Source organism: Festucalex cinctus, chromosome 1 (genome assembly GCF_051991245.1).
Source record: "Festucalex cinctus isolate MCC-2025b chromosome 1, RoL_Fcin_1.0, whole genome shotgun sequence".
Taxonomy (NCBI): Eukaryota; Metazoa; Chordata; class Actinopteri; order Syngnathiformes; family Syngnathidae; genus Festucalex; species Festucalex cinctus.
This window is the reverse complement of record NC_135411.1, coordinates 49,238,535-49,258,488: the sequence shown is the minus strand read 5'-3', so window position 1 is coordinate 49,258,488 and position 19,954 is coordinate 49,238,535. Positions and strand designations below refer to the sequence as shown.

General features: G+C 39.7%; 1 protein-coding gene across 7 annotated transcripts in view; it reads right to left on the bottom strand.

The window, feature by feature from the left end:
• Positions 1 to 19,580, bottom strand: part of arhgdig (Rho GDP dissociation inhibitor (GDI) gamma) — a 30,641-nt gene extending 11,061 nt beyond the window's left edge. Inside the window, exons 1-6 of one of the 7 annotated variants that reach the window (XM_077539825.1) lie at positions 19,380 to 19,561; positions 18,776 to 18,912; positions 17,101 to 17,219; positions 14,222 to 14,400; positions 3,738 to 3,911; positions 3,297 to 3,380 (exon numbers count right to left, since the gene is read on the bottom strand). In XM_077539825.1, the coding sequence (XP_077395951.1) occupies positions 3,297 to 3,380; positions 3,738 to 3,911; positions 14,222 to 14,294 (331 nt within the window). In that variant the 5' untranslated portion in view covers positions 14,295 to 14,400; positions 17,101 to 17,219; positions 18,776 to 18,912; positions 19,380 to 19,561. Of the gene's footprint in view, positions 1 to 3,296; positions 3,381 to 3,737; positions 3,912 to 14,221; positions 14,745 to 17,100; positions 17,220 to 18,375; positions 18,541 to 18,775; positions 18,913 to 19,379 lie in introns of those variants that run through there. The other 6 variants (XM_077539820.1, XM_077539851.1, XM_077539833.1 and 3 more) reach the window with 6 other exon arrangements.
• Positions 19,581 to 19,954: the final 374 nt, after the last annotated feature.

Below are 19,954 nucleotides of genomic sequence, written 5' to 3'. Positions count from 1 at the left end.
TTTCCTAGCTAGGCAACAATAAGGTCTAATGTTGATGGTCTTGTTTTTTGGTAAAACAGTTTCCCGGCCTAAAACAAACTATTGAGCAGTTCGACTTAGAAGGAAAAAAATAACAAGAAAACTGCAAAGCAATAACAGAACTGAGTTATGGCGAGTGAACACTGTACATGCTGATATATATATATATATATATATATATATATATATATATATATATATATATATATATATATGATATTTGTTATTTATGGCAACAGAGCCTTCTTCTCTTCTGTGTAAAAGCGAGGTTAACTTTGTGGGCTTCAATGGCTTCACGCTGAAGGAAAGGAAGTTTTAAAAGCAATCAGAAATGGATTCACTGCTTAATCCTTTTATATCTCAATTTAAATCGGAGCATTGGTCCTGAGTGCTTCCTAATGGACAGTGAAGCAGGAAGTACGATAGCGGAATGAGGCTAATAAAAACAGCGGGGATGTGTTGATAACACACGCACAGGCGCACACGCACACACACGTAAGGGATTCAGGGCAATGTAGGTTAGAGGTTCCATATTAAAAATAGATGCCCATGTGACCATGCATTTAAGTCAAAGCATACATATATTCTTCTTCGACTATTTCATGTTAAACGTCCTGAATCACTACTTCAATTGTTCACATTCCAAAGGATGTGAAAAGTGGCACGTTTACTCTCCCCTTTCTCGTCTCCTCAATTCCCTCACTCTCCATACATTTTTCTAGTCTCGTGAGGCACACATTGAGAGAGATGCTGCTGAGAAAATAGGTCACGCTGTCTCGCTGATCTCCTCAGACATATTGTCCATAACGTACACATACACACATGCATACTCATGTGCACCTCATATTTGAAACACGTCTTTCTGTTGAAGCTTGCGCCTGAATCTTCTCATCTATGCACACCAATTCCCGAGAATGACTTTTAAAGCATGGGCTTGCTTTGTTATACACATTACAGCTACACTAACGCATAAATGTAGTATTTTGTTTGTAAATGAAGAAGCAGCCTCAACAAGGGACTTTTAAGAGGAATGTACGAGGAGAAGAATGCAGGAGGTCCTCAGTTGATATCCAATTGAAGATATTTCAAGGTTAACCTGGCACAAAATGAAATAGTTTGCATAGCGGCCTACAAAAACATCAGTTATCCTAATTTAGCACTATACTTACGTTTTTTAATTTGTTTCATTTTAACAGCTTAAGAGTGTTGCTTTACAAATATTTACTGTAATTATGACTTTACTACTGTATTTACGCAGGTTAGTGATATACTAGGCCAGTTTCCAACTTCTAAATCTGAGGTCAAGCAGCATGCAGTTCCACTGTAGTTACGATGGTGCCTTGAGATACGAGTTTTATTCTGTGACCACGCTCATAACTTAAAACTCTCCTATCTGTAATTCTCTTTTTACAGTGAAATGAATGGAAATGAAAATAGTTTCAGCCTCTGCCCCCCAAAAAATAAAACAATTTCTGCCATAAAGGTTTATAATCAGAAAAATAACATTTTAGAATACTGTACTTTATTTTTTTTTTTAAAAAGACAACTAATTTGAATGTGAAGAAAGAAACACTTTTGTCACATTTTATAAGTTTAATTTATCTGTGACCACGCTCATAAAACTCTCATAACTGTAATCATCTTTTTACAGTGAAATAAATGGAAATGGAAATAGGTTTCAGCCTCCTCCCCAAAACCCCCAACAATTTCTGCCATAAAGGTTTATAATCACAAAAAAAAATCACATTTTTAATACTGTACTTTATTAAAAAAAAAAAAAAAAAAAGCAGTGACATAATTAATTTGAATGTGAAGAATGAAGCATTTTTGCCATTTTACGAGTTTAATTTCTTCTGTGACCACGCTCATAACTCATATATGCAATCATCTTTTTCCAGTGAAAATACATTTCAGCCTCCTCAAAAGACAAAACAAAAAATGCAACATTTTCTGTCATTAGGTTTCTAATCAGAAAAATAACATTTTATAATACTGTACTGTAAAAAAAAGAATGACAAAAAAAAAACCTCAAAATAAACAGTAGTGACAGAATTCATTTGAATGTGAAGAATGGAAATATTTTAGCCAAGTTTAATTTGTTCTGTGACCAAGCTCATAACTTAACATAACTCTCATATCTGTAATCATCTTTTGCTCGTGAAATGAATGGAAATTATACACTCCAGTCTCCTCCCCAAAAAAACAACTATTTCTGTCATGAGGTTTATAATCAGAAAAATAACACTTTATAAAACTGTACTTTATTAAAAGAAGAAAAAAACAGACAGTAATTATGTAATTAATTTGAATGTGAAGAATAAAAGATTTTTTTTTTGCCACATTTTTGCTTTAAATCAATGGACATTGTGCTGATCTTGGTGTGTGTGCCATAGTCATCTGTCTTGATGTGTTGTGCCTCAGTTTGTGTTCACAAAGGTTGACAGTATACAATGGCCCCGCCCAGCTAAAGCTTAAAGTGTAATTCTCTTCATTCTGTTGAAGTTGCCCATCCATGCCCACAGATGGAAGAATTGTTTACTATCTGTCAAATGTCTGCTTGCTGTGGAGTTGAGTTGAATTCAGTACAATTCTCATATCTTTTTTTTTTTTTTTTTTTTTTTTTAAATGGGCATATGACAGTTGAGGCCACTGATATCTCAAGGCACCACTGTATATTTCTTACTCTCCATCAATTTTTCCACACATACACAAAGAACAAGTTACAAAGTGCATTATTTTGAGTAACAGTTCTAAATATATTTTATGGCTACCCTGTTTGTTTGCAATATCTCATACTGAGAGCAGCAGCTCGGTACCATTTACATCCAGAGGGGCAGCACAATCGTTTCCCGATTGTGCAATTCAGCAAACGTTACATTACACATGACAAGATGCACTTTATGATGCACCCGGGCCATTTGCATGACAGGGAATGGTTTCATGCAAAGTTGTTATTGCTTTGCAAATCCAACCTAAAGGAAATGTGTGAATGTGAAAGTCCTATTGCAAGCAAATGTATAAAACTTGGACAGTACATGAATACATGCATGAATGCCGACCTACGCACACCTCGCTATACCTCCCGAGCTGTTGCCTCCGCTTGTGCCGAGGGGAAAATGTCAATAATGCCCTCTAAGCAAACATTTAGCTCTCTCACTCGCTCTGCCTGTCTCTCTCTTTGGACACACCCAATGCAGACATTCTGCTGGCGAATGCAGCACAACTTGGTGAGATGCCTTGCTCCAGGGCAGCCTTGTGATTTGTGCTGGTGTGTGTACCTGTTAGGTTGATGGTGGCTGGTCCGGATGGCTCATCAAATAACAGGGTCAGTTTGGTCACCTGGACATTTGGGCCTGAGAAGTCTGCGGAACATCACGTTTATTTCAAACCAACATTTTCCTTTTATTTTGGGGTTATGTAAATAAATAAAAGTGACAACATGCTTAAATCAATCAATCAATCAATCAATCAACATGTACTGTGCATTGTGCTGGGTTATACTTCTGATATCAGTTGTCAGCCTGACTGTGCGATATGAGATGCTGCTGAGCAAGGAGGTTTGTGTTGGTGTGTGTGCGTAATCCGAACTTGATGACTTCAACTATGCAGCATCTATGCACGGCAGTTGTTGCATTGATTGAATTAGAGCTACGCTAACATGACCCCTGGCGTGAATCATGCTTTCCTCACGTCACAACATATGCGTACAGTACACACACCTGCCATCATTGGTCGGGTCCCCAGCAGCGTCTGCTTGTATTTCACCAGACTCTGGTCGTCTTTGTCCAGATCCTGAATCTCCTGCAAAGTTTTCTGAGCTGGCGGATTGTAGTTGAGGTTCCTGTCGTCTTCTTCCTCCTCCAAAGGCAAATCCCTCTTGTCCATCAGGAATCCTTTCGCAAAGAAGGAATGATGACAAAAGTCAGAGTGTGACGCTGGAGAAATGTCAAAAATAAAATTCACCGGATCATGTTCATCTATAAAACCCTCATTGGCAAGACCCCACCCTAACTTCGCACCGCCAAGTCCTACTACTGTTGGTTGATCTTATTTTCAATTTACGGCCCCAAACAACTGGAATGCTTGATTACCAATAATAAAAAGTCACTAAGTTGATTCAGACTGATATCATCATTTAAAAATTTAGCGAGGTATTCTCTACATAGCTGTATAGTTTTCCCTCGTTTTCTGCTGGGGTTAGGTTCCAAAAATGACCGCAATAAATGAAATAAACCCACAAAGTAGTTAGCTTTATGTTATACAATTATTATAAATGTTATAAATGTTTATTATAAATGTATAAATGACTCTTAAAAAAAACAAAAAAAAACAACACAGTTTATACACTTTTCTCATTGAGGCATTTACATTTTCTCAGATTTCTCTCTTGTTAAACATTCTCAACGTTCAAACCTCTATGAATTTTACAAAATAGGTACATTACTGTAAAAAAATAATAATGCAAAATTGCACTAAAAAAAAATCTGCAATAGAGCGAGACTGCGAAAAGTGAACCACATTATTGCGTGGGAACACTGTACTTGTTTTTAGACTGCTATGATTATTGGATTCATCATATAATATGATGTAATGTATAATGTAAATATCTAACTATATCACTTTGTACTTTTATTATGTCATGTTTTAATTATTAGCTCAGCTGATTATATGATTTGCAGCACTTGTTTCTTTCCTCTTATTTTAACAAAGCTAAATGAATATCAAGACAAAAGCTAATTGCTAATCTATGGCTAATGAAAGTAACGTTTTCAAACTCAAAATTGTAATGTACACATCTGGCGTTAAATGTGTCTAATAAATGTCACATTTTGTTACTTTTCAGCATTTCATTGGACTACGTCTTATTTTTTATGGAAATAGGGCAATATCTTCCATTTTTATGTGTCCTTAATGAATGCTTTTTTCAACTATTTTAATTATTGAGCCATGGCTGTAACGGATATCATTACTGCTTACAAAACATATCGTCTTGTGATCCTTTCCACGGTGAGCCAATTTAATCTATTTGTATGATCATTTGAGGCAATAAAGCATGACATTAATTCACACATTTCATACAGTGTGTGTACAGCAGGACTGAGACAAGCTGCTGTTTACTCTGTTGTCACAGTTGTAATGAGACTGTCATCGCACATCAGCTCAATATGTAGAGGTAATTGGATGACAGGAAGTACACAAGCACACACACAAAAGGTGTGAAGGAATGCACCTAATCGCTGTTATAGATTTAACCAATATATTAGCCTATCGTGTTCTCACACACACATACGCGCACATGCAGCCCTGCACTGCTTGCTTACAGCAGCACCACACCCATTCTGAGCCAAACACGCTTGCCTTTGTCCATCACCATGGCAACCCTTTCAACTCCCTCTACGGTGACATCATCGCTTTCGCTTTGCTTCTCTTCAACTGAAGGTACACTCTTGGCGGCATTAATTTTCATTTGGCGTAATAAAACGTGATCTATATCAACACCCCGTGTCATGAGCAGGGTCGCTGGAGGGCGAGGGGTGGGGCAGATCACCTGTCAGTCAAACGGATGAGACGTAACAAGCCAAGATGATTGACATTTCTTGGTCATAGTATCTGGATACGGACAGAATTCCTGATTTCTGTCAAAAGCTACATGCCAATTTGAATTTCATGAGGTTCATTTCAAGTGAGCAGCCATAATAAAACTTAAGTGTTGTCATTTTTCTATTTTTGACATAAACTGTCACTCATTTCAAGGGATTTATTTAGATTTTTTAATGAGAGCCCAACCCAATTCCATTGTGAACTATTGTATAAATTCAATGCAGTTCATTAAGTATGAATGCAACATTGCCTCATAAATGATTTGCACGCCGTCATTTACATATCAAACTTTGTTGTCCACCCCCACCTGAGCATTCCCATTCACCCCTTTTGCACCCCCCACCTCTCTCTCAATGTTCTCCTCTTTGGTCTCCAGGCTGCTGACCTGGCACACTGACGATACCGCGTCTCATTTATTTTTTAAAAAGCATACTTTTACAGAAATCCTGTCTGGTGTGGTTTAACATGGACTTTTAAACCTATACTCATTGTCATGCCTACAAATGCTTACAAAATTGTCACATGAAAAAAAAATCTGTCAAAAAAAAAAAAATCAGTCACCATTCAATATTCATATCTTTGTACATATTTTGAATATAGCTATTGGATTATGTACCTAATAAAATGTCCGGTGAGTAAATCTCTAAAATCAGCATATCGTGTGGGGAACAGTATTTTATTCATTTTTACAACAACAAAAGATTCACTTTAAAACACACAGCTAAAACAGTTATATGAATAATTTAAGTGAAGATGTTGCCCCCTTTGGGTACATTCTAAGTGCCGAAAACAAATAACTACAGAAGTGAAATTAGCCATCTCCACTGTCATCAGTTGTGCCCACGTGTACTGAAATGACTGCTGCAAAGTCTTTCCTTGCAACTTGTTCCTGCCAAATCAAGTCATATTAGCCAAAAAAAAAAAAAAAAAAAAGGCCAGCTTGATTGCATGACAAATTAGAGAGCAAGTGTTGCTGTCGGCTTTTCTAGTTAAATCAACATGCTGTGTAAAATCAACACATAGTTTGGCAGGCAACAGATGGCTTGAGGCGGAGGAGAGTGAGAGATGATGCTCACATGAGAAAGCAGAACCATGGAACACTATTTGCAATGATACACATGAAAAGTTTTCTTCGGTAGCCTATGTTTAAATATGCTGTGTTTTTTTTAAAGTGTGCTGGCACAAATAGGTGCACCGTCTCTCCAAATCGCAAAACAAACCTCCGCAGAGGAAACAATGTCAAATAAACGTATTTTTTCTAGGTTAAATGTTACCATAATATAAATTTATTAAGCATGCATACAATATTTTAATTAAAATTTGAACAAATAATGTAAAGATAAGTTAACCCCTGTAAAATATAATGATAATGTGCTACTGTCAACTAGTTGTGTTAGTGTGTGATAAATCTCGAGACCACAGGGCTTCTTCTTAGTAAAATGTGGGAATATAACTTGATTAATTGCATTGTTCATATTGTACTTGTCACGCCGCCACCGGCGTGACGGCCCATGCTTTTATTTTTGTGTTCATGTTTCCTGTTTTGTTGTGAAATTCTGATTCCCCTCTCACCCCAGGTCACTTGCCCTTCCTGCCGCTCCCTAATTACCGGTCCCCGCCCATGATTATCACCACCTGCCACCAATCAAGCCAGACAATAAAAGCCACCTGCATTCTCCCCTCCGTTGCCATTCAGCGCTCTAGCCTGGATGGTCGAGGAAAGGGGTTCGGTGGAGGCTCGTATTTGCCTTACGAGCTCCCAGTCCATGAGACTTTCGTCGGATCCGGAGTCGATGAGGGCTGGCAGATCTGTCGTGACATTGTGGTGGGTTATCTGAATTTGCGTGAGTCTGTGGTTCTTGGCGGGTCGGGGTGACGGAGAACTCACCGGAGAGTTGCCCTTCGTGGTGCAGGATCCCACCAAGTGTCCAAGACCACCACAATAGTAGCAACGGCCCTCTCGGCGGCGGCGCTGTCTCTCCTCAGGCGAAAGCCGAGCCCTTCCCAGTTGCATGGGTTCGTCTCTGGCGAGGTCGACCTCTCCTGGTTCAGGTCGGGAAGGAAAGCTGGGTTGCGGCCTTCTGGCCTCCGGTGGCCGTGACCAGGGGGTGGGTTCCTCCCTACTTCGAGGTCCACCGATCTTAGCCAGCTCCTGGCGACGATGATCTGTGCGGATGGCGAGGGAAATCAAAGCGTCCAAGTCCGTGGGGAGATCTAAGGGAATCAGAAGTTCTTGAATGGCAGGTGAGAGTCCTTTCAAGAAATGGTCATGAAGAGCTATGGCGTTCCAGCCACTGTTCGTTGCCAGTGTTCGAAAACGGACAGCGTAATCGCTGACAGACTCTTTGCCTTGTTGAAGCCGGCTCAATGCTCGTGCCTTCTCTCGGTCATTGTTCTCTGGATCAAAGACTTGGCGCAAAGCGATTTGAAAGTCCTGTACGCTTTGGCAAACCGAGGAACCCCTGGCCCATTCCGCGGTCGCCCAGGTTTTGGCCCGTCCCGTCAGGTGAGACACCATGAAGGCCACTCGGGACCGGGCTGTGGGAAATGCCTGTGGTAAGTGTTCAAAATGAATGTCGCATTCCGTGAGGAAAGTCTGACAGCGCCCGGGTTCACCGGAGTATCGTTCTGGGGAGGCCAGTCTTAATCCTACCCCGGTGAATGGCGTGGTCGGTACGGAGAACTCAGGATGAGGAATTTGTCCGGTGGGAGCTGGCGCTCGACGCCGTGAGAGGCTCACCAGCTCGTGGACCTGGCTGGTCAATTCCCCAATCTGGGACAGCATGGTTTGCTGGATCCGGTCCTGGTTGTCGAGCCGGGCCTCCTGGCTCTGCAGTGCAGCCTCGACCTTGCCTGCTGGGTCCATGCTGGCCGAAGTGTACTGACACGACGAGGTAAGGTAGGACTCAGACGCAGGCGCAAGGTAAGCCACCAAGGCAGCAGGCCGTTGCCTGTTTTTTCCTCCCTAGTGGAGCACTTTTTGTTCTCCACTTTTTTGCTTACCTGTTCTCCTCTCAGCTTGAGAGGAGACGCTTGTTGGCCGGAAATAAACCTGCTGCCTTGGTGGCTCCGGATCCGACGAAAAGTCTCATGGACTGGGAGCTCGTAAGGCAAATACGAGCCTCCACCGAACCCCTTTCCTCGACCATCCAGGCTAGAGCGCTGAATGGCAACGGAGGGGAGAATGCAGGTGGCTTTTATTGTCTGGCTTGATTGGTGGCAGGTGGTGATAATCATGGGCGGGGACCGGTAATTAGGGAGCGGCAGGAAGGGCAAGTAACCTGGGGTGAGAGGGGAATCAGAATTTCACAGCAAAACAGGAAACATGAACACAAAAATAAAAGCATGGGCCGTCACGCCGGTGGCGGCGTGACAGTACTGAACAGACAAAGCCTTGTAGAAAAATAATATTTAAGGTTCAATGGTTATTATTAAGATGCTCTTGGCATGAAACAATAATCCAAAAGAAACAAACAAAAAACATGTTGCTTTGGTTTTGTTTGACATTTGAGGCATAAGTTTCAGAAGATTTGGACTGATCTCAGACTGGATCAAACAGAAAATTAATACACAGTAAACAGTAGCTATTAGGGGTGTTTAAAAAAAAAAATCGATTCGGCGATATATCGCGATACTACATCGTGCGATTCTCGAATCGATTCAATTAAAAAAAATCGTTTTTTTTTTTTTTTTTTTTTTTTTTTTTTTTTTTTTTTAAAAGAGCTCAGAATTGTTCATTCGGTATTCGGATTCAACGTCTTATCATTGCCTTTTTTTCTTTTCTTTTTTTTTGTGTGTGAATCGATTTTTAAACTTCCATTTTTAATGGAAAAATATTCAACAAAACTTCGGGTTAGGATTCACACCTTGAGCATGGAAGAATGTTATATGAACGGAACATTAAGCCTTAATATTTTATTTTAATGCTGTTCAAACATGAAACAGATTACAACCTCTATAAGACTGAAATTTCAGATAAATAATACATTTTCATATAAATCTTACACTCTACAAGCTTACTGATTAGTATTTTCTAAATTTGAATGAAAAAAAATCGCAACAATCGACTTATAAATTCGTATCGGGATTAATCGGTATCGAATCGTGATACGAATCGAATCGTCAGGTACTAGGCAATTCACACCCCTAGTAGCTATTATTAGGTGACAGCAAGATGAGACATGGACATTTTGTCAGCAGAAAATATATTTCCCAATTTGTGTTTGTATGTCATATTTCTTCTCGACTAAATAGTCCAGTTGAGCCCATTTTTTAAGCGGCCCATGGTCCCAAATAAAAATGTATATGCTATTAATACATTTCTTTTAAATAATGTAGCGCTTTTCTAAATATGCACAGATGCAAATGAAGTAACAATGTTTCGCCATAAGACTGTGGTGAATAACGCTAATTATTTTTTTATAAACAAAATTGTTTCCTCAAATTTCTGCTCTGTGTCAAGGTCCAACTTGTGAAAATATCACATGAAGTAACTACTTTGAAAATAGTCAGCTTGTGACAGATTGCTTCTGCTTTTGTTCAGAATGTAGAGACGAGATTTGGTTGCTGTTCAGTGCAGGGACTGATATGTTCTGGTGGGTTACAGGGGATCAACCACCCCAAAATCTTGTAAATCCAGGGGCAGTTGTTCAACAAACACGGATATATAAACAAAAGGAAATTCCTTGATTGGCTGATTTTAAGGTGCTTGATAAATTTAATTAAAGTTTAAAAAAAAAAAAAAAAACTAAGTGGCCCTTGCATCCTTTGAATTTACTGTATGTGGCCCTCTGAGGAAAACATTTGGACACCCCTGTTATAGTCCTTTGAAGTTTAGTGTCACAGTTCTGTTCTAAAACCTTAAAAAGGCCTGTGGGACAATACAGTGCATGCACAAAAACATCAAAGGAAACAAAGAAGAAAGTAAAAAGGATTGGAAGTAAATAGTAACAGCTTGCAGCACAAAAACAAATCAGATCAACAGTAGATTCCATTCATATGTGCAAGTGTGCATGTGGCCTTCACTGAAACAACGTGACAACAAGACCACCATCGATCTGCCGAATGCCAGCTTGCAGATGCCCCGTCAGCACTCTAACCAACACCCCAAATCTCAGTGACACACAACGCACACGCATGGCATATGACTGACATGCAGAACTCCAGCTTGTTTATTACAAAAACCTGAAACACACGCGCACAGTTCAATAGCCTTTTATTATTATGGCACACTTGTCGATACTGTTTACGAGCAGGGAGGAAATGCAGCTAGTTCTCACTTGGTATTTAAATTAGTTTTTAGCAGCAACACATAAGACCTGTATGAGACAATGCTGGCGCCTTGGGACTATGTTGTTAAAATTTAGAATTTGGGCTCAACGAGTCCCTCATTGTCTCAGAGCTGAATCCGTTTATTCATTTAACGTCAAAAACTAACAGCTGCGTTTGGATTTAGGCACATAACACATGTAGTGTGTGAATGTGTGAGTTAGAGCGCGAAAGAGGGATTAAAAGTAGGTGACAGTAAGGGAAAGAAAGATAAGAATGAATAGGAGAGAAAATGAGGTCAAAAAAATGATGGAGGATGGGAGGGCATTATTATCATGGCAAATGATTGAGAAAGGCAGGGAAGGGTGGGGCTCAGTGTGAGGAGTGACAGGTTGAAGACGGGAGAAAAGAGGATTTGAAACCAAACTACGTTTTCCTTTTCTTGCTGCATCATGTTACGACTACCGAAAGAAATGATCTTTCAGTCTCAAAAGTGCCGTCTTCAAAAGCATGTCTGAGGTTTCTACTGCAAGCTAATAGCTTTAGTGGCTCCACACGGCCGCACAAAGCCTTATGGGTATAGAGATTTAAATGCAAACATCAGGATGCAAAGACGTGTACCATAACTCAGGCAATATGATGAGCAGCTGCTACAATATGACAAGACTTTTGCAGCTATAGGTGCTATTGAAGCTGAAGTCCAAATCAGTCAAATAAAGGATATTGGCTGCTTTTACTAAAATCCAACATGTAACTGGTAATCAATAATCTCATGTTTGTAAGATGAACATGATTGAATCAAGTAGAATTTGCATGGAACCTGATCGACTTGACTTTGAATAGATTCAATCACTTTGAAATGAGACATTCCCGTTTCTATACTGAGACGTCATCACGTTTTAACACGTGGTGGCGGATCAGCCATGGACGGCGCAGCTGGATAGAAAAATTAATTGGAGAGCAACAAAGGAATTGGAAGTCCACAGGCTTACTTTAATAGGAAACAAAAAAAGTAGGTGTGTCGGCGCTATCACGCATCACAATTTTGCGTACAAGTCCACGACATCAAATAACACTGATGGCCAAATGAAAAAGTGCTGCATAGGCACAACAAAAACAAGGAGGCGCCACCCTGTGGCACGGTGCCACACTGCAAAATGTTAAGTGTTCCAGTGAGTGATGGAATACTTGACAAATTTGCAGGGATGACCTTCCTTGTGGCACAGTAGTAAGTGGTTAACACATCTGCCTTACAGTGCAGAGGTTGTGGGTTTGAACCTGGGCTCTTGCCTCCCTATACCTGTGCAGTTTTCTCTCGTTTTCGCCCTCATTCCAAAAAGCATATAGGGAGGTTAAAGGTAGAGTCCAAATTGTCTGCAGTTGTGAATTTTACCTGAGTTACTTTTAAAAGACTGAGTCGAACTGTCCTACCCCAGATACATTAAGTTAATTAAACCCAAGTAAATTCAGTTAGACCCAATCCTAGTAATTTAGTTGAATTAACTAAAGCCAACAGTATCAAACTTGGGTTTTAAAGCGACAATGTGTAGAATTTTTCAATGTTCATTCATTTTAACTTAATTTCAATAATATGCAATATATACATACACACATACATATACATATATATATATATATACTAGGGGTGTTAAAAAAAATCGATTCGGCGATATATCGCGATACTACATCGCGCGATTCTCGAATCGATTCAATAATCGGCAGAATCGATTTTTTTTTTTTTTTTAAGGATTCACACCTTGAGCATGGAAGAATGTTATATGAACGGAACATTAAGCCTTAATATTTTATTTTAATGCTGTTCAAACATGAAACAGATTTTATATATATATATATATATATATATATATATATATATATATATATATATATATATAGTTATAGTGCATACGCTGTAGGTCACGCCGCGCCTTAGAGGAGGTGGACATATTTTGCCGCCATCTCTCTACTAAGGATACCTGAAGGAGAAGAACTTTGCAAATTGTTGGTAGGATTGACAAGTGTGGTCTCTCCTTAGGCACTGTTCAAAATGCATGCACTTCGAACTAAGGTTGTTGCATTCTATTAGTTCACTACTAGATGACACTAAATTCTACACGCTGTCCCTTTAAATCAAGCGAATTGGTGCTGCTGTTAAGTCCATTCTAGATGGATTACTGTAATGCAATTTATTTTGAAGTCAGCCAGCCCTCTCTCAAGTGTCTCCAGATGGTCCAAAAGGCTGCTGCTCGTCTCCAAACTGGAGCTCGTAGGAGGGAGCACATACCTTCAATTCTGGCCGTCTGTACACTTTAGAGTTAATTTTAAGATTCTCTTAAAAAGTCCCCAGGACATGCGACCTTAGTGATATAGAAGATGGATGGATGGATGTACTGTAATTATTACATTGAAAGTTGATGCTAAAGAGTGTGTCGGACTAGAGCAAATTGGTTTTAGAAATTTCCAATACATGTTATTTGTGTTGGACCCTACATAATACATTAATAACCTCTAAATAGCAAAATCAAACGCAAGTAACAGATGATTTTAAATTGTGTCACTTCTCATGAAGAGCTGATCTTTCTCTGTAGTCTTATTTTCTCTCTATGCCGAGGATTTCATTCACTTCCCCGTTTCTTATGAGCCTTTGTCTTCATCTGCCATAAACCTCAAAGTCCCCTCCACACACCTGTGTGTGGGGAAACCCCGGAACCTTCCATCTGTCACTGTTCAGCAATACTGCAGAGAGGCCATCAAACACGCACGCAGAGTACACACACAAACACACACCGGCTTCAGAAGTTGGTGACATCATTTGTGTGGCGGATACGCTGTGTCATCACATTTGCACGCACACAAAAAGAATTATTTACACGTGAAAGAATTTTCCCTTTGGAGGTAAGAAAGCAACTCCCTGTACACACATTTGAAGACAATTCAATGTTTTGTGAAGTGAAGAAACACGAATGTGGCTTTTTTGGCAGAACCACAATGATGCAAGGAGACAAACACACTCAACACACGCACGTGATCAATAGCTATTGATTTGCTATCTTTGGCTTGTCTTGGCAACGTTTCATGTTGGACATAAAAATGTCCACACCCGCCACGATTGAGACATATGGCGCGTGTGCACGCACACACGCACACGCGCACACACTAAGAGCATATATGCACTCCCATCAAACACGCACATGCTAAACAGCAGATAAAACATAATTATGAAGTTGTCTTTAACACATCATACATCTTGTTGAATCCATGAAGTTGTACTGTACTAGTTAAAAGAGACCGCACACACACACGCATACGCATGCACACACTTCCATAGCCTCACCTCTGTAGCACATCGTTAGCCAGAGCAGCTCCAGCACCTGACCCCCAAACTCACACGCGTCCAATCCCAGCATGCTGCCTCTCTGCGGGGCTGCGCTCAACGTGACAAGCGGGTAGGGAGGAACAGGAGAAGCGGGGAACCTCCACAGGTAGCAAAAAGAAAAAAAAGTAGAGCATCCGCTAAAGTGTTGTGGGAAGAAAAGAACGGGGTCAGGCGTGCATTTTCCTCCTCGCGGTCAAATACAAGAAAAGGTCGCTTTTGGGGGAAGAAAGCGGAAAGATGTTAAAGGGAGTGAGAGAGGCAGAGGTGCGGAGGTTATCCTTGGGTGTGGATGTGTGGGAGAGCGAGAGCGAGAGAGAGCGAGAGAGAGAGAGAGAGAGAGAGAAGGGAGAGGAAGAGGAAGAGGAGGAGGGTGAGGCAGCTTTCCACACTTCTTCTTTCCTTGTGTGCTTGTGTGCAGCCCAGTGACACAAAAAGAAAGAAATCTGGCCAAAATGAAAAGTGGAAGATGATTTTTAGTGTGTATGCAGCATGGCTGTCTGCAGTCGTGTGTGTGATACTCAGACGCTGGCTATCGATTTGTAGCTGTGCATCCCCCCCACACCCACCACAGCACGCCTCCTACCCCCATCGTTCATGGTACCTCTGTCATGAGCCCAGAGACTGCAATGAGCTCATCCTTTAACCCTCCCTCCCCTCACCTCTTTACACCTCATTCCCTCTCACGCACTCCTGCCTTCTTTGACTTCCCTCTCCATATTTTATTATCACGCGTGGTGTCCTCCCTCCGTCCAGCCATTCGTCACCCCGTCATCACCGTCTCTTTTCATCCCACATCTTCTTTATCTCCCCTTTGGGTGACCACACCCTGGTGCACCCACAACTCTGAGTCTTCACTCATCCTTCTGTTTTCTTCCTCAAAAATGGTGGGGGTTACATCTGCCACTAGACAATTAAATATGCTCTTGTCTAATGTTAGGCAGACTAGGTGAGTGGCTTAGCTTTGTCCCTTCGAAAATGTATTCTTAGAGAAACAAAATGGACAGTCTATTACACAGTATTTAATGCCAGGAAACAGAAGCCAGATGGGATTCAAGTTTCTGTTAGAGGGAAAAAAAAAGTCTCCAGGGTGATGAATGAGGCTGTTGCAGGGTTGAGATAGAAAATAAAAAAGGCATAAAGGGAAGGGAAAGCTATTGCACTGAAAACAAATTTAGCAACTACAGTTTGGGATCATTTTGTTTCAACTCTTTAATCAAACAGATCAAATAAATCCATCCGTCCAATATCAGTGCCATATGATCTAGATAAAAGTGATAGATAAAAAGAAGTCCATTTATTTACCATTTCCATAAGGAATGTATATAGAGTGGCCTCTGTAAACACAGACCTTCACAAAGGCTGAACAATACTTAACATTTCTGTCTGAATTATTTGGAAAATAAATAAATAAATAAATCAGGACATGCACAATTAATTAATCGGACAACCAATTGAATTAGCATGTATTAGCGCTTAAAAAAAAACTGATGTTTTTTGTTTGGTTGCTTTTTTTTTTTTTTTTTTAAATGCACTTTTTAACAATTTACCCAACAATGTCTTTCCAATGGCCTTTTTATTTGACGATTTACAGGACTGTCTCAGAATATTAGAATATTGTGATAAAGCCCATTATTTTCTGTAATGCAATTAAATAAGCAAAAATGCCATACATTCTGGATTCATTACAAATCAACTGAAATATTGCAAGTCTTTCATTATTTTTTAATATTGCTGATTATGGCTTACAGTTTAAAAAAAAACCTCAAATATCCTATCTCAAAATATTCTAATATTTCCTCAGAACACGTAAAAAAAATAAAATAAAAAATAAAAAATAAAAAATAAGCCATAATCAGCAATATTAAAACAATAAAAGCCTTGCAATATTTCAGTTGATTTGTAATGAATCCAGAATGTATGGCATTTTTGCTTATTTAATTGCATTACAGAAAATAATGGCCTTTATCACAATATTCTAATTTTCTGAGACAGTCCTGTATGACTGAAACTTGTTTTAATTATTAGATTTACACCTTAGCTGTTCACAATGAGTATACTCCTGCAAGCCTCTGGCCAGTAGTTTTCAGATTCGGGTTCGAATTTCCCACCGTCCATCTGCGAATGTGTCATTATGTGCGCGCTGTGTACTAAAGAAGGGAAAATGCAGTTTAATTTTCCGGCCACAGGTGGCAGTAGTGATTCGAAGTGCAATTTTCTACATTTAGGACAAAGTATTGAAAAACAGTTGAATGTGTTAAGTGTTCAGGGACCAAAAAAAAAAGAAGAAGTTATTAATTTGATTAATCGGTCGATTAATCAGTAATCACACTGTTATTCTGCCAAATATCAGAAAGGCATTAGCTGAAAAAAAACAAAATAAAATCCATATTGGTCGGGCCCTAGTCCTCATGTCTCATTCAATACCTTTAGCTGCAGCCCTATCTGCTAGATCTAGTAGATCACTGCACCATTTGGCCACAGTGCAAGTGGATTGTAACATATAAGACTCGAATGATATACCAGAGAAACACAAGTTGGTCCTTAATCTAATCGCACTTTGAGCTCGTTGCTGCGGTGCTATTATTATTATTATTATTATTATTATTATTATTATTATTTCGTGCTTCACTCATCTCTTCTTCCAGATTCACTACTGTTACGTTCCATGTAACAATCCTGTAGTCAGTGGCTCGGGCATTTTTAGTGTTGGGGTTTTCCGCTGTCTGGTGCCTTTCACAACCAATGATTGCTAGATGAATATTGGCAATGTGCTGGTCACATTAAGGCCTACAAAACAATCCCTAGCTCAACCTCTGGTGAGATGTGTGAACACGTACCTGAGAGCCAGACAAAGGTCCAATATGTGGCCCAGGCTGCATCGCTCCACCAAATTCTGTTAAGATGCACCCTGCGGATTTCAGGTGATCCCGCTGTCTCTTTATCAGGATGGCGCACCCTGTAAAACAACAACACAGATGACGAAAAACCTTGTTAGTGTTCGAAATACAACAGTATTGTGAACATAAACCTAGCGCTGAATCTGAAGACCAGGGCAGATTCCACCAATGAAAACGTCTCCTTAAAAATACCATGTACTAATCCAATATCTTAAAATGGTTAACGACAACAAAAAGGAATGTGATAGCAGAGCCTCACTCTATCAATCGGCCTGTCAGTGGCAGCAGTGAGTCTCTCTCATGTCTGTCTTAAAGCAAGCGAAGCATAAAGCTATTATATTCCTATTGCTTTATGGAAATATAAATCAGAGGCAGCAGTGGTCCCAGGTGGGGGGTCCATCTATAAAAATGTGTGCCTGAACTCAGCAGCCGGGATGGTGTCATAAAGAGTGTCAGTGTAAAGGACCCTGGAGCTTAAACTGTGCATTACCACAATTTTCTTCGTCAAATGGGACAAAATTGTTAAGTATCAACGCGGGGCAAAACCCGCAACTGCTTGTAACATGAAAGTAAAAGGTAAACAGCCAACTAAAAGAGTCTACTCTATCATAACGAGAAAGGCTGCACAGGGAGCAAAATACTAAGAGTGAATGCTAACATAAGCCAAGTACAATGAACTACAAAGTCGTTTGATTGCCTTAACGTTTGTGTATTATTACAGTACATTGTTGAAAAAAATAATTCAATTTGACCTTTCACAAACCAAGCCCAAACCACACCCCCAAACCGCCCAGGTCCATCAAGCTTCCAAAAGCATTCGCTCCATTGAAACCCATTGTAAAATCCATCCATAAAACTTTTGTCAGCTTGAGTAAAACCATCCCAAACAAAGTTCCAACAAGCTGTGGACCTCCAACAAGCAAAATAGTGAAGCGATCTGCCCATAGATTGTGTCAATCGATCACGAGGAATCCACAAAGTGGAACGTTGTCGTCATTGGATTACACCGTGTGGACGGCCTCAGCCCCAGTTAAATGTCTCCAAGATAAACAAGCATTCTTATGTTTGCTCCAAGGTAAGAACCTTTAAAGTATCTATTATGGGCTATAGGCTCGAGTCATACCACTAAACTAGCAACCAAACTCTGTTGTCAAATTCACTTTAGCTCTAGAGGCAAGATCATTCCACAAAACTGGACATCAAAGTTATACTTACGATTATTTAAGCAAACTTATGTAAAATAATGCTTAGGACAGAGCCTAACTTGTTGAAAAAAATTGAATAGGCAAAATGTTGTGGGAAAATGGGATGCTAGCTTAACTAATGATGTTACTAGTAGTTCGTTTAACTGGCATGACTACTGATTGCAGGGCATTAAGTGCATTATCAAGCTGTATTACCAAGCTAGCCAAGATGCTAGCTTGTTAGCTATGATGCTAGCTGGCGCCAGTATTGCCCGGTAGGCCTACAGACGTAACCAAGACAAACTGTGTAAAATCATCACGCAGTAAGTAGATTTGATCACAAATGAATTGATAGTCATGTGATGTGATATAAATGCGCGGTTAGGACACATTTGGGAGCAATTATACATGGGATGTCTCGGATTACTTACCAAACTGTACAAGGGCCTGAAGGCGGGAAGTGTATGGCATCGTTTCCACTTTCCAGTTCTTCTACTTCTTCTTGTGAATTTCCGGCAGTTTGCACACTAAATCGGTTCCGGTTTCTCCATTTCACTTTTCATAACTTCTATGAAAAACAATCACATTAGTTTTAAATAATATAATCTTATTTGTTTTACAGCTTTGATTATTAAAACCATGAGGTTGATAAATATTAAATGGATATTTAACTCATTCAGCCTTTTTTTTCTTTTTTTATGAACAATTGATACCTTTAAAAAAAATAATTTTGCCACTTGCTGTCAACTGAAGATGACATCACCTGTGCTGAGGAAACAGGTAACGACCAATTATGGCTCAATTTGCTGACTAAACCCAGAAAACAGGTTACCTTACCTTACCTGTGCCCTGAGAAATTTTGGTGTCATTTTCAGTCGACAGCAAGTAGTAAAATGTCCTCCCTCTGATATGGATAAAAAAAGAAAGAAAGAAATTTAAAAAAATAATAATTATAAAATGAAAAACGTATGTATGTATGTATGTATTTATTTATTTATTTATTTTTAATTAAATGTAAATCAACTTTTTCCATACCTCCTGAGCGTTCAAATAAGGTCCTAAGCTTTGTCGACTCCCTAGAATTTTAGCTCACTGGCAGGGGTAGCGCTCACAAACTGGAGACGTGGTCACAGCTGTGTGGGTTCAACGACCCCTACCCCTATCCCCCTGCCGAGTGTCCTCTTTTTTTGGAAATCAAAATATGGTCAAGCTATGTCAGGTCTCTTCAACCGCAGGCACATTTCTCCAAGTCACCCTACCTGAAGTGTGTATATTTGGGCACTTCGCTGACATCTAGTGGAGACTCCAGTTAGCTATGAAGCGAGAACGGAGAAGCATTTTCTTTTGTTATGCACCATGTTGGGTGCCAGTTTTGCTTAGTTTACTGTTAGTTTAGTTTACCGAACACAACATCCTTAATATTTCCTGGCATTGGCTCTTCCAGGATATTTGTGGACATTTGCAAGTGGCTTCACGATGATTGGGCTGGGTTTTAAAAAATCGAATTTTCAATATCAAATTGATTTTCATTTTTGAGGCTGATATCAATTCATAAAACCATGAATCGATTATTTTTAATACAGTATCTATCTACTTTTCCCATGAATTTA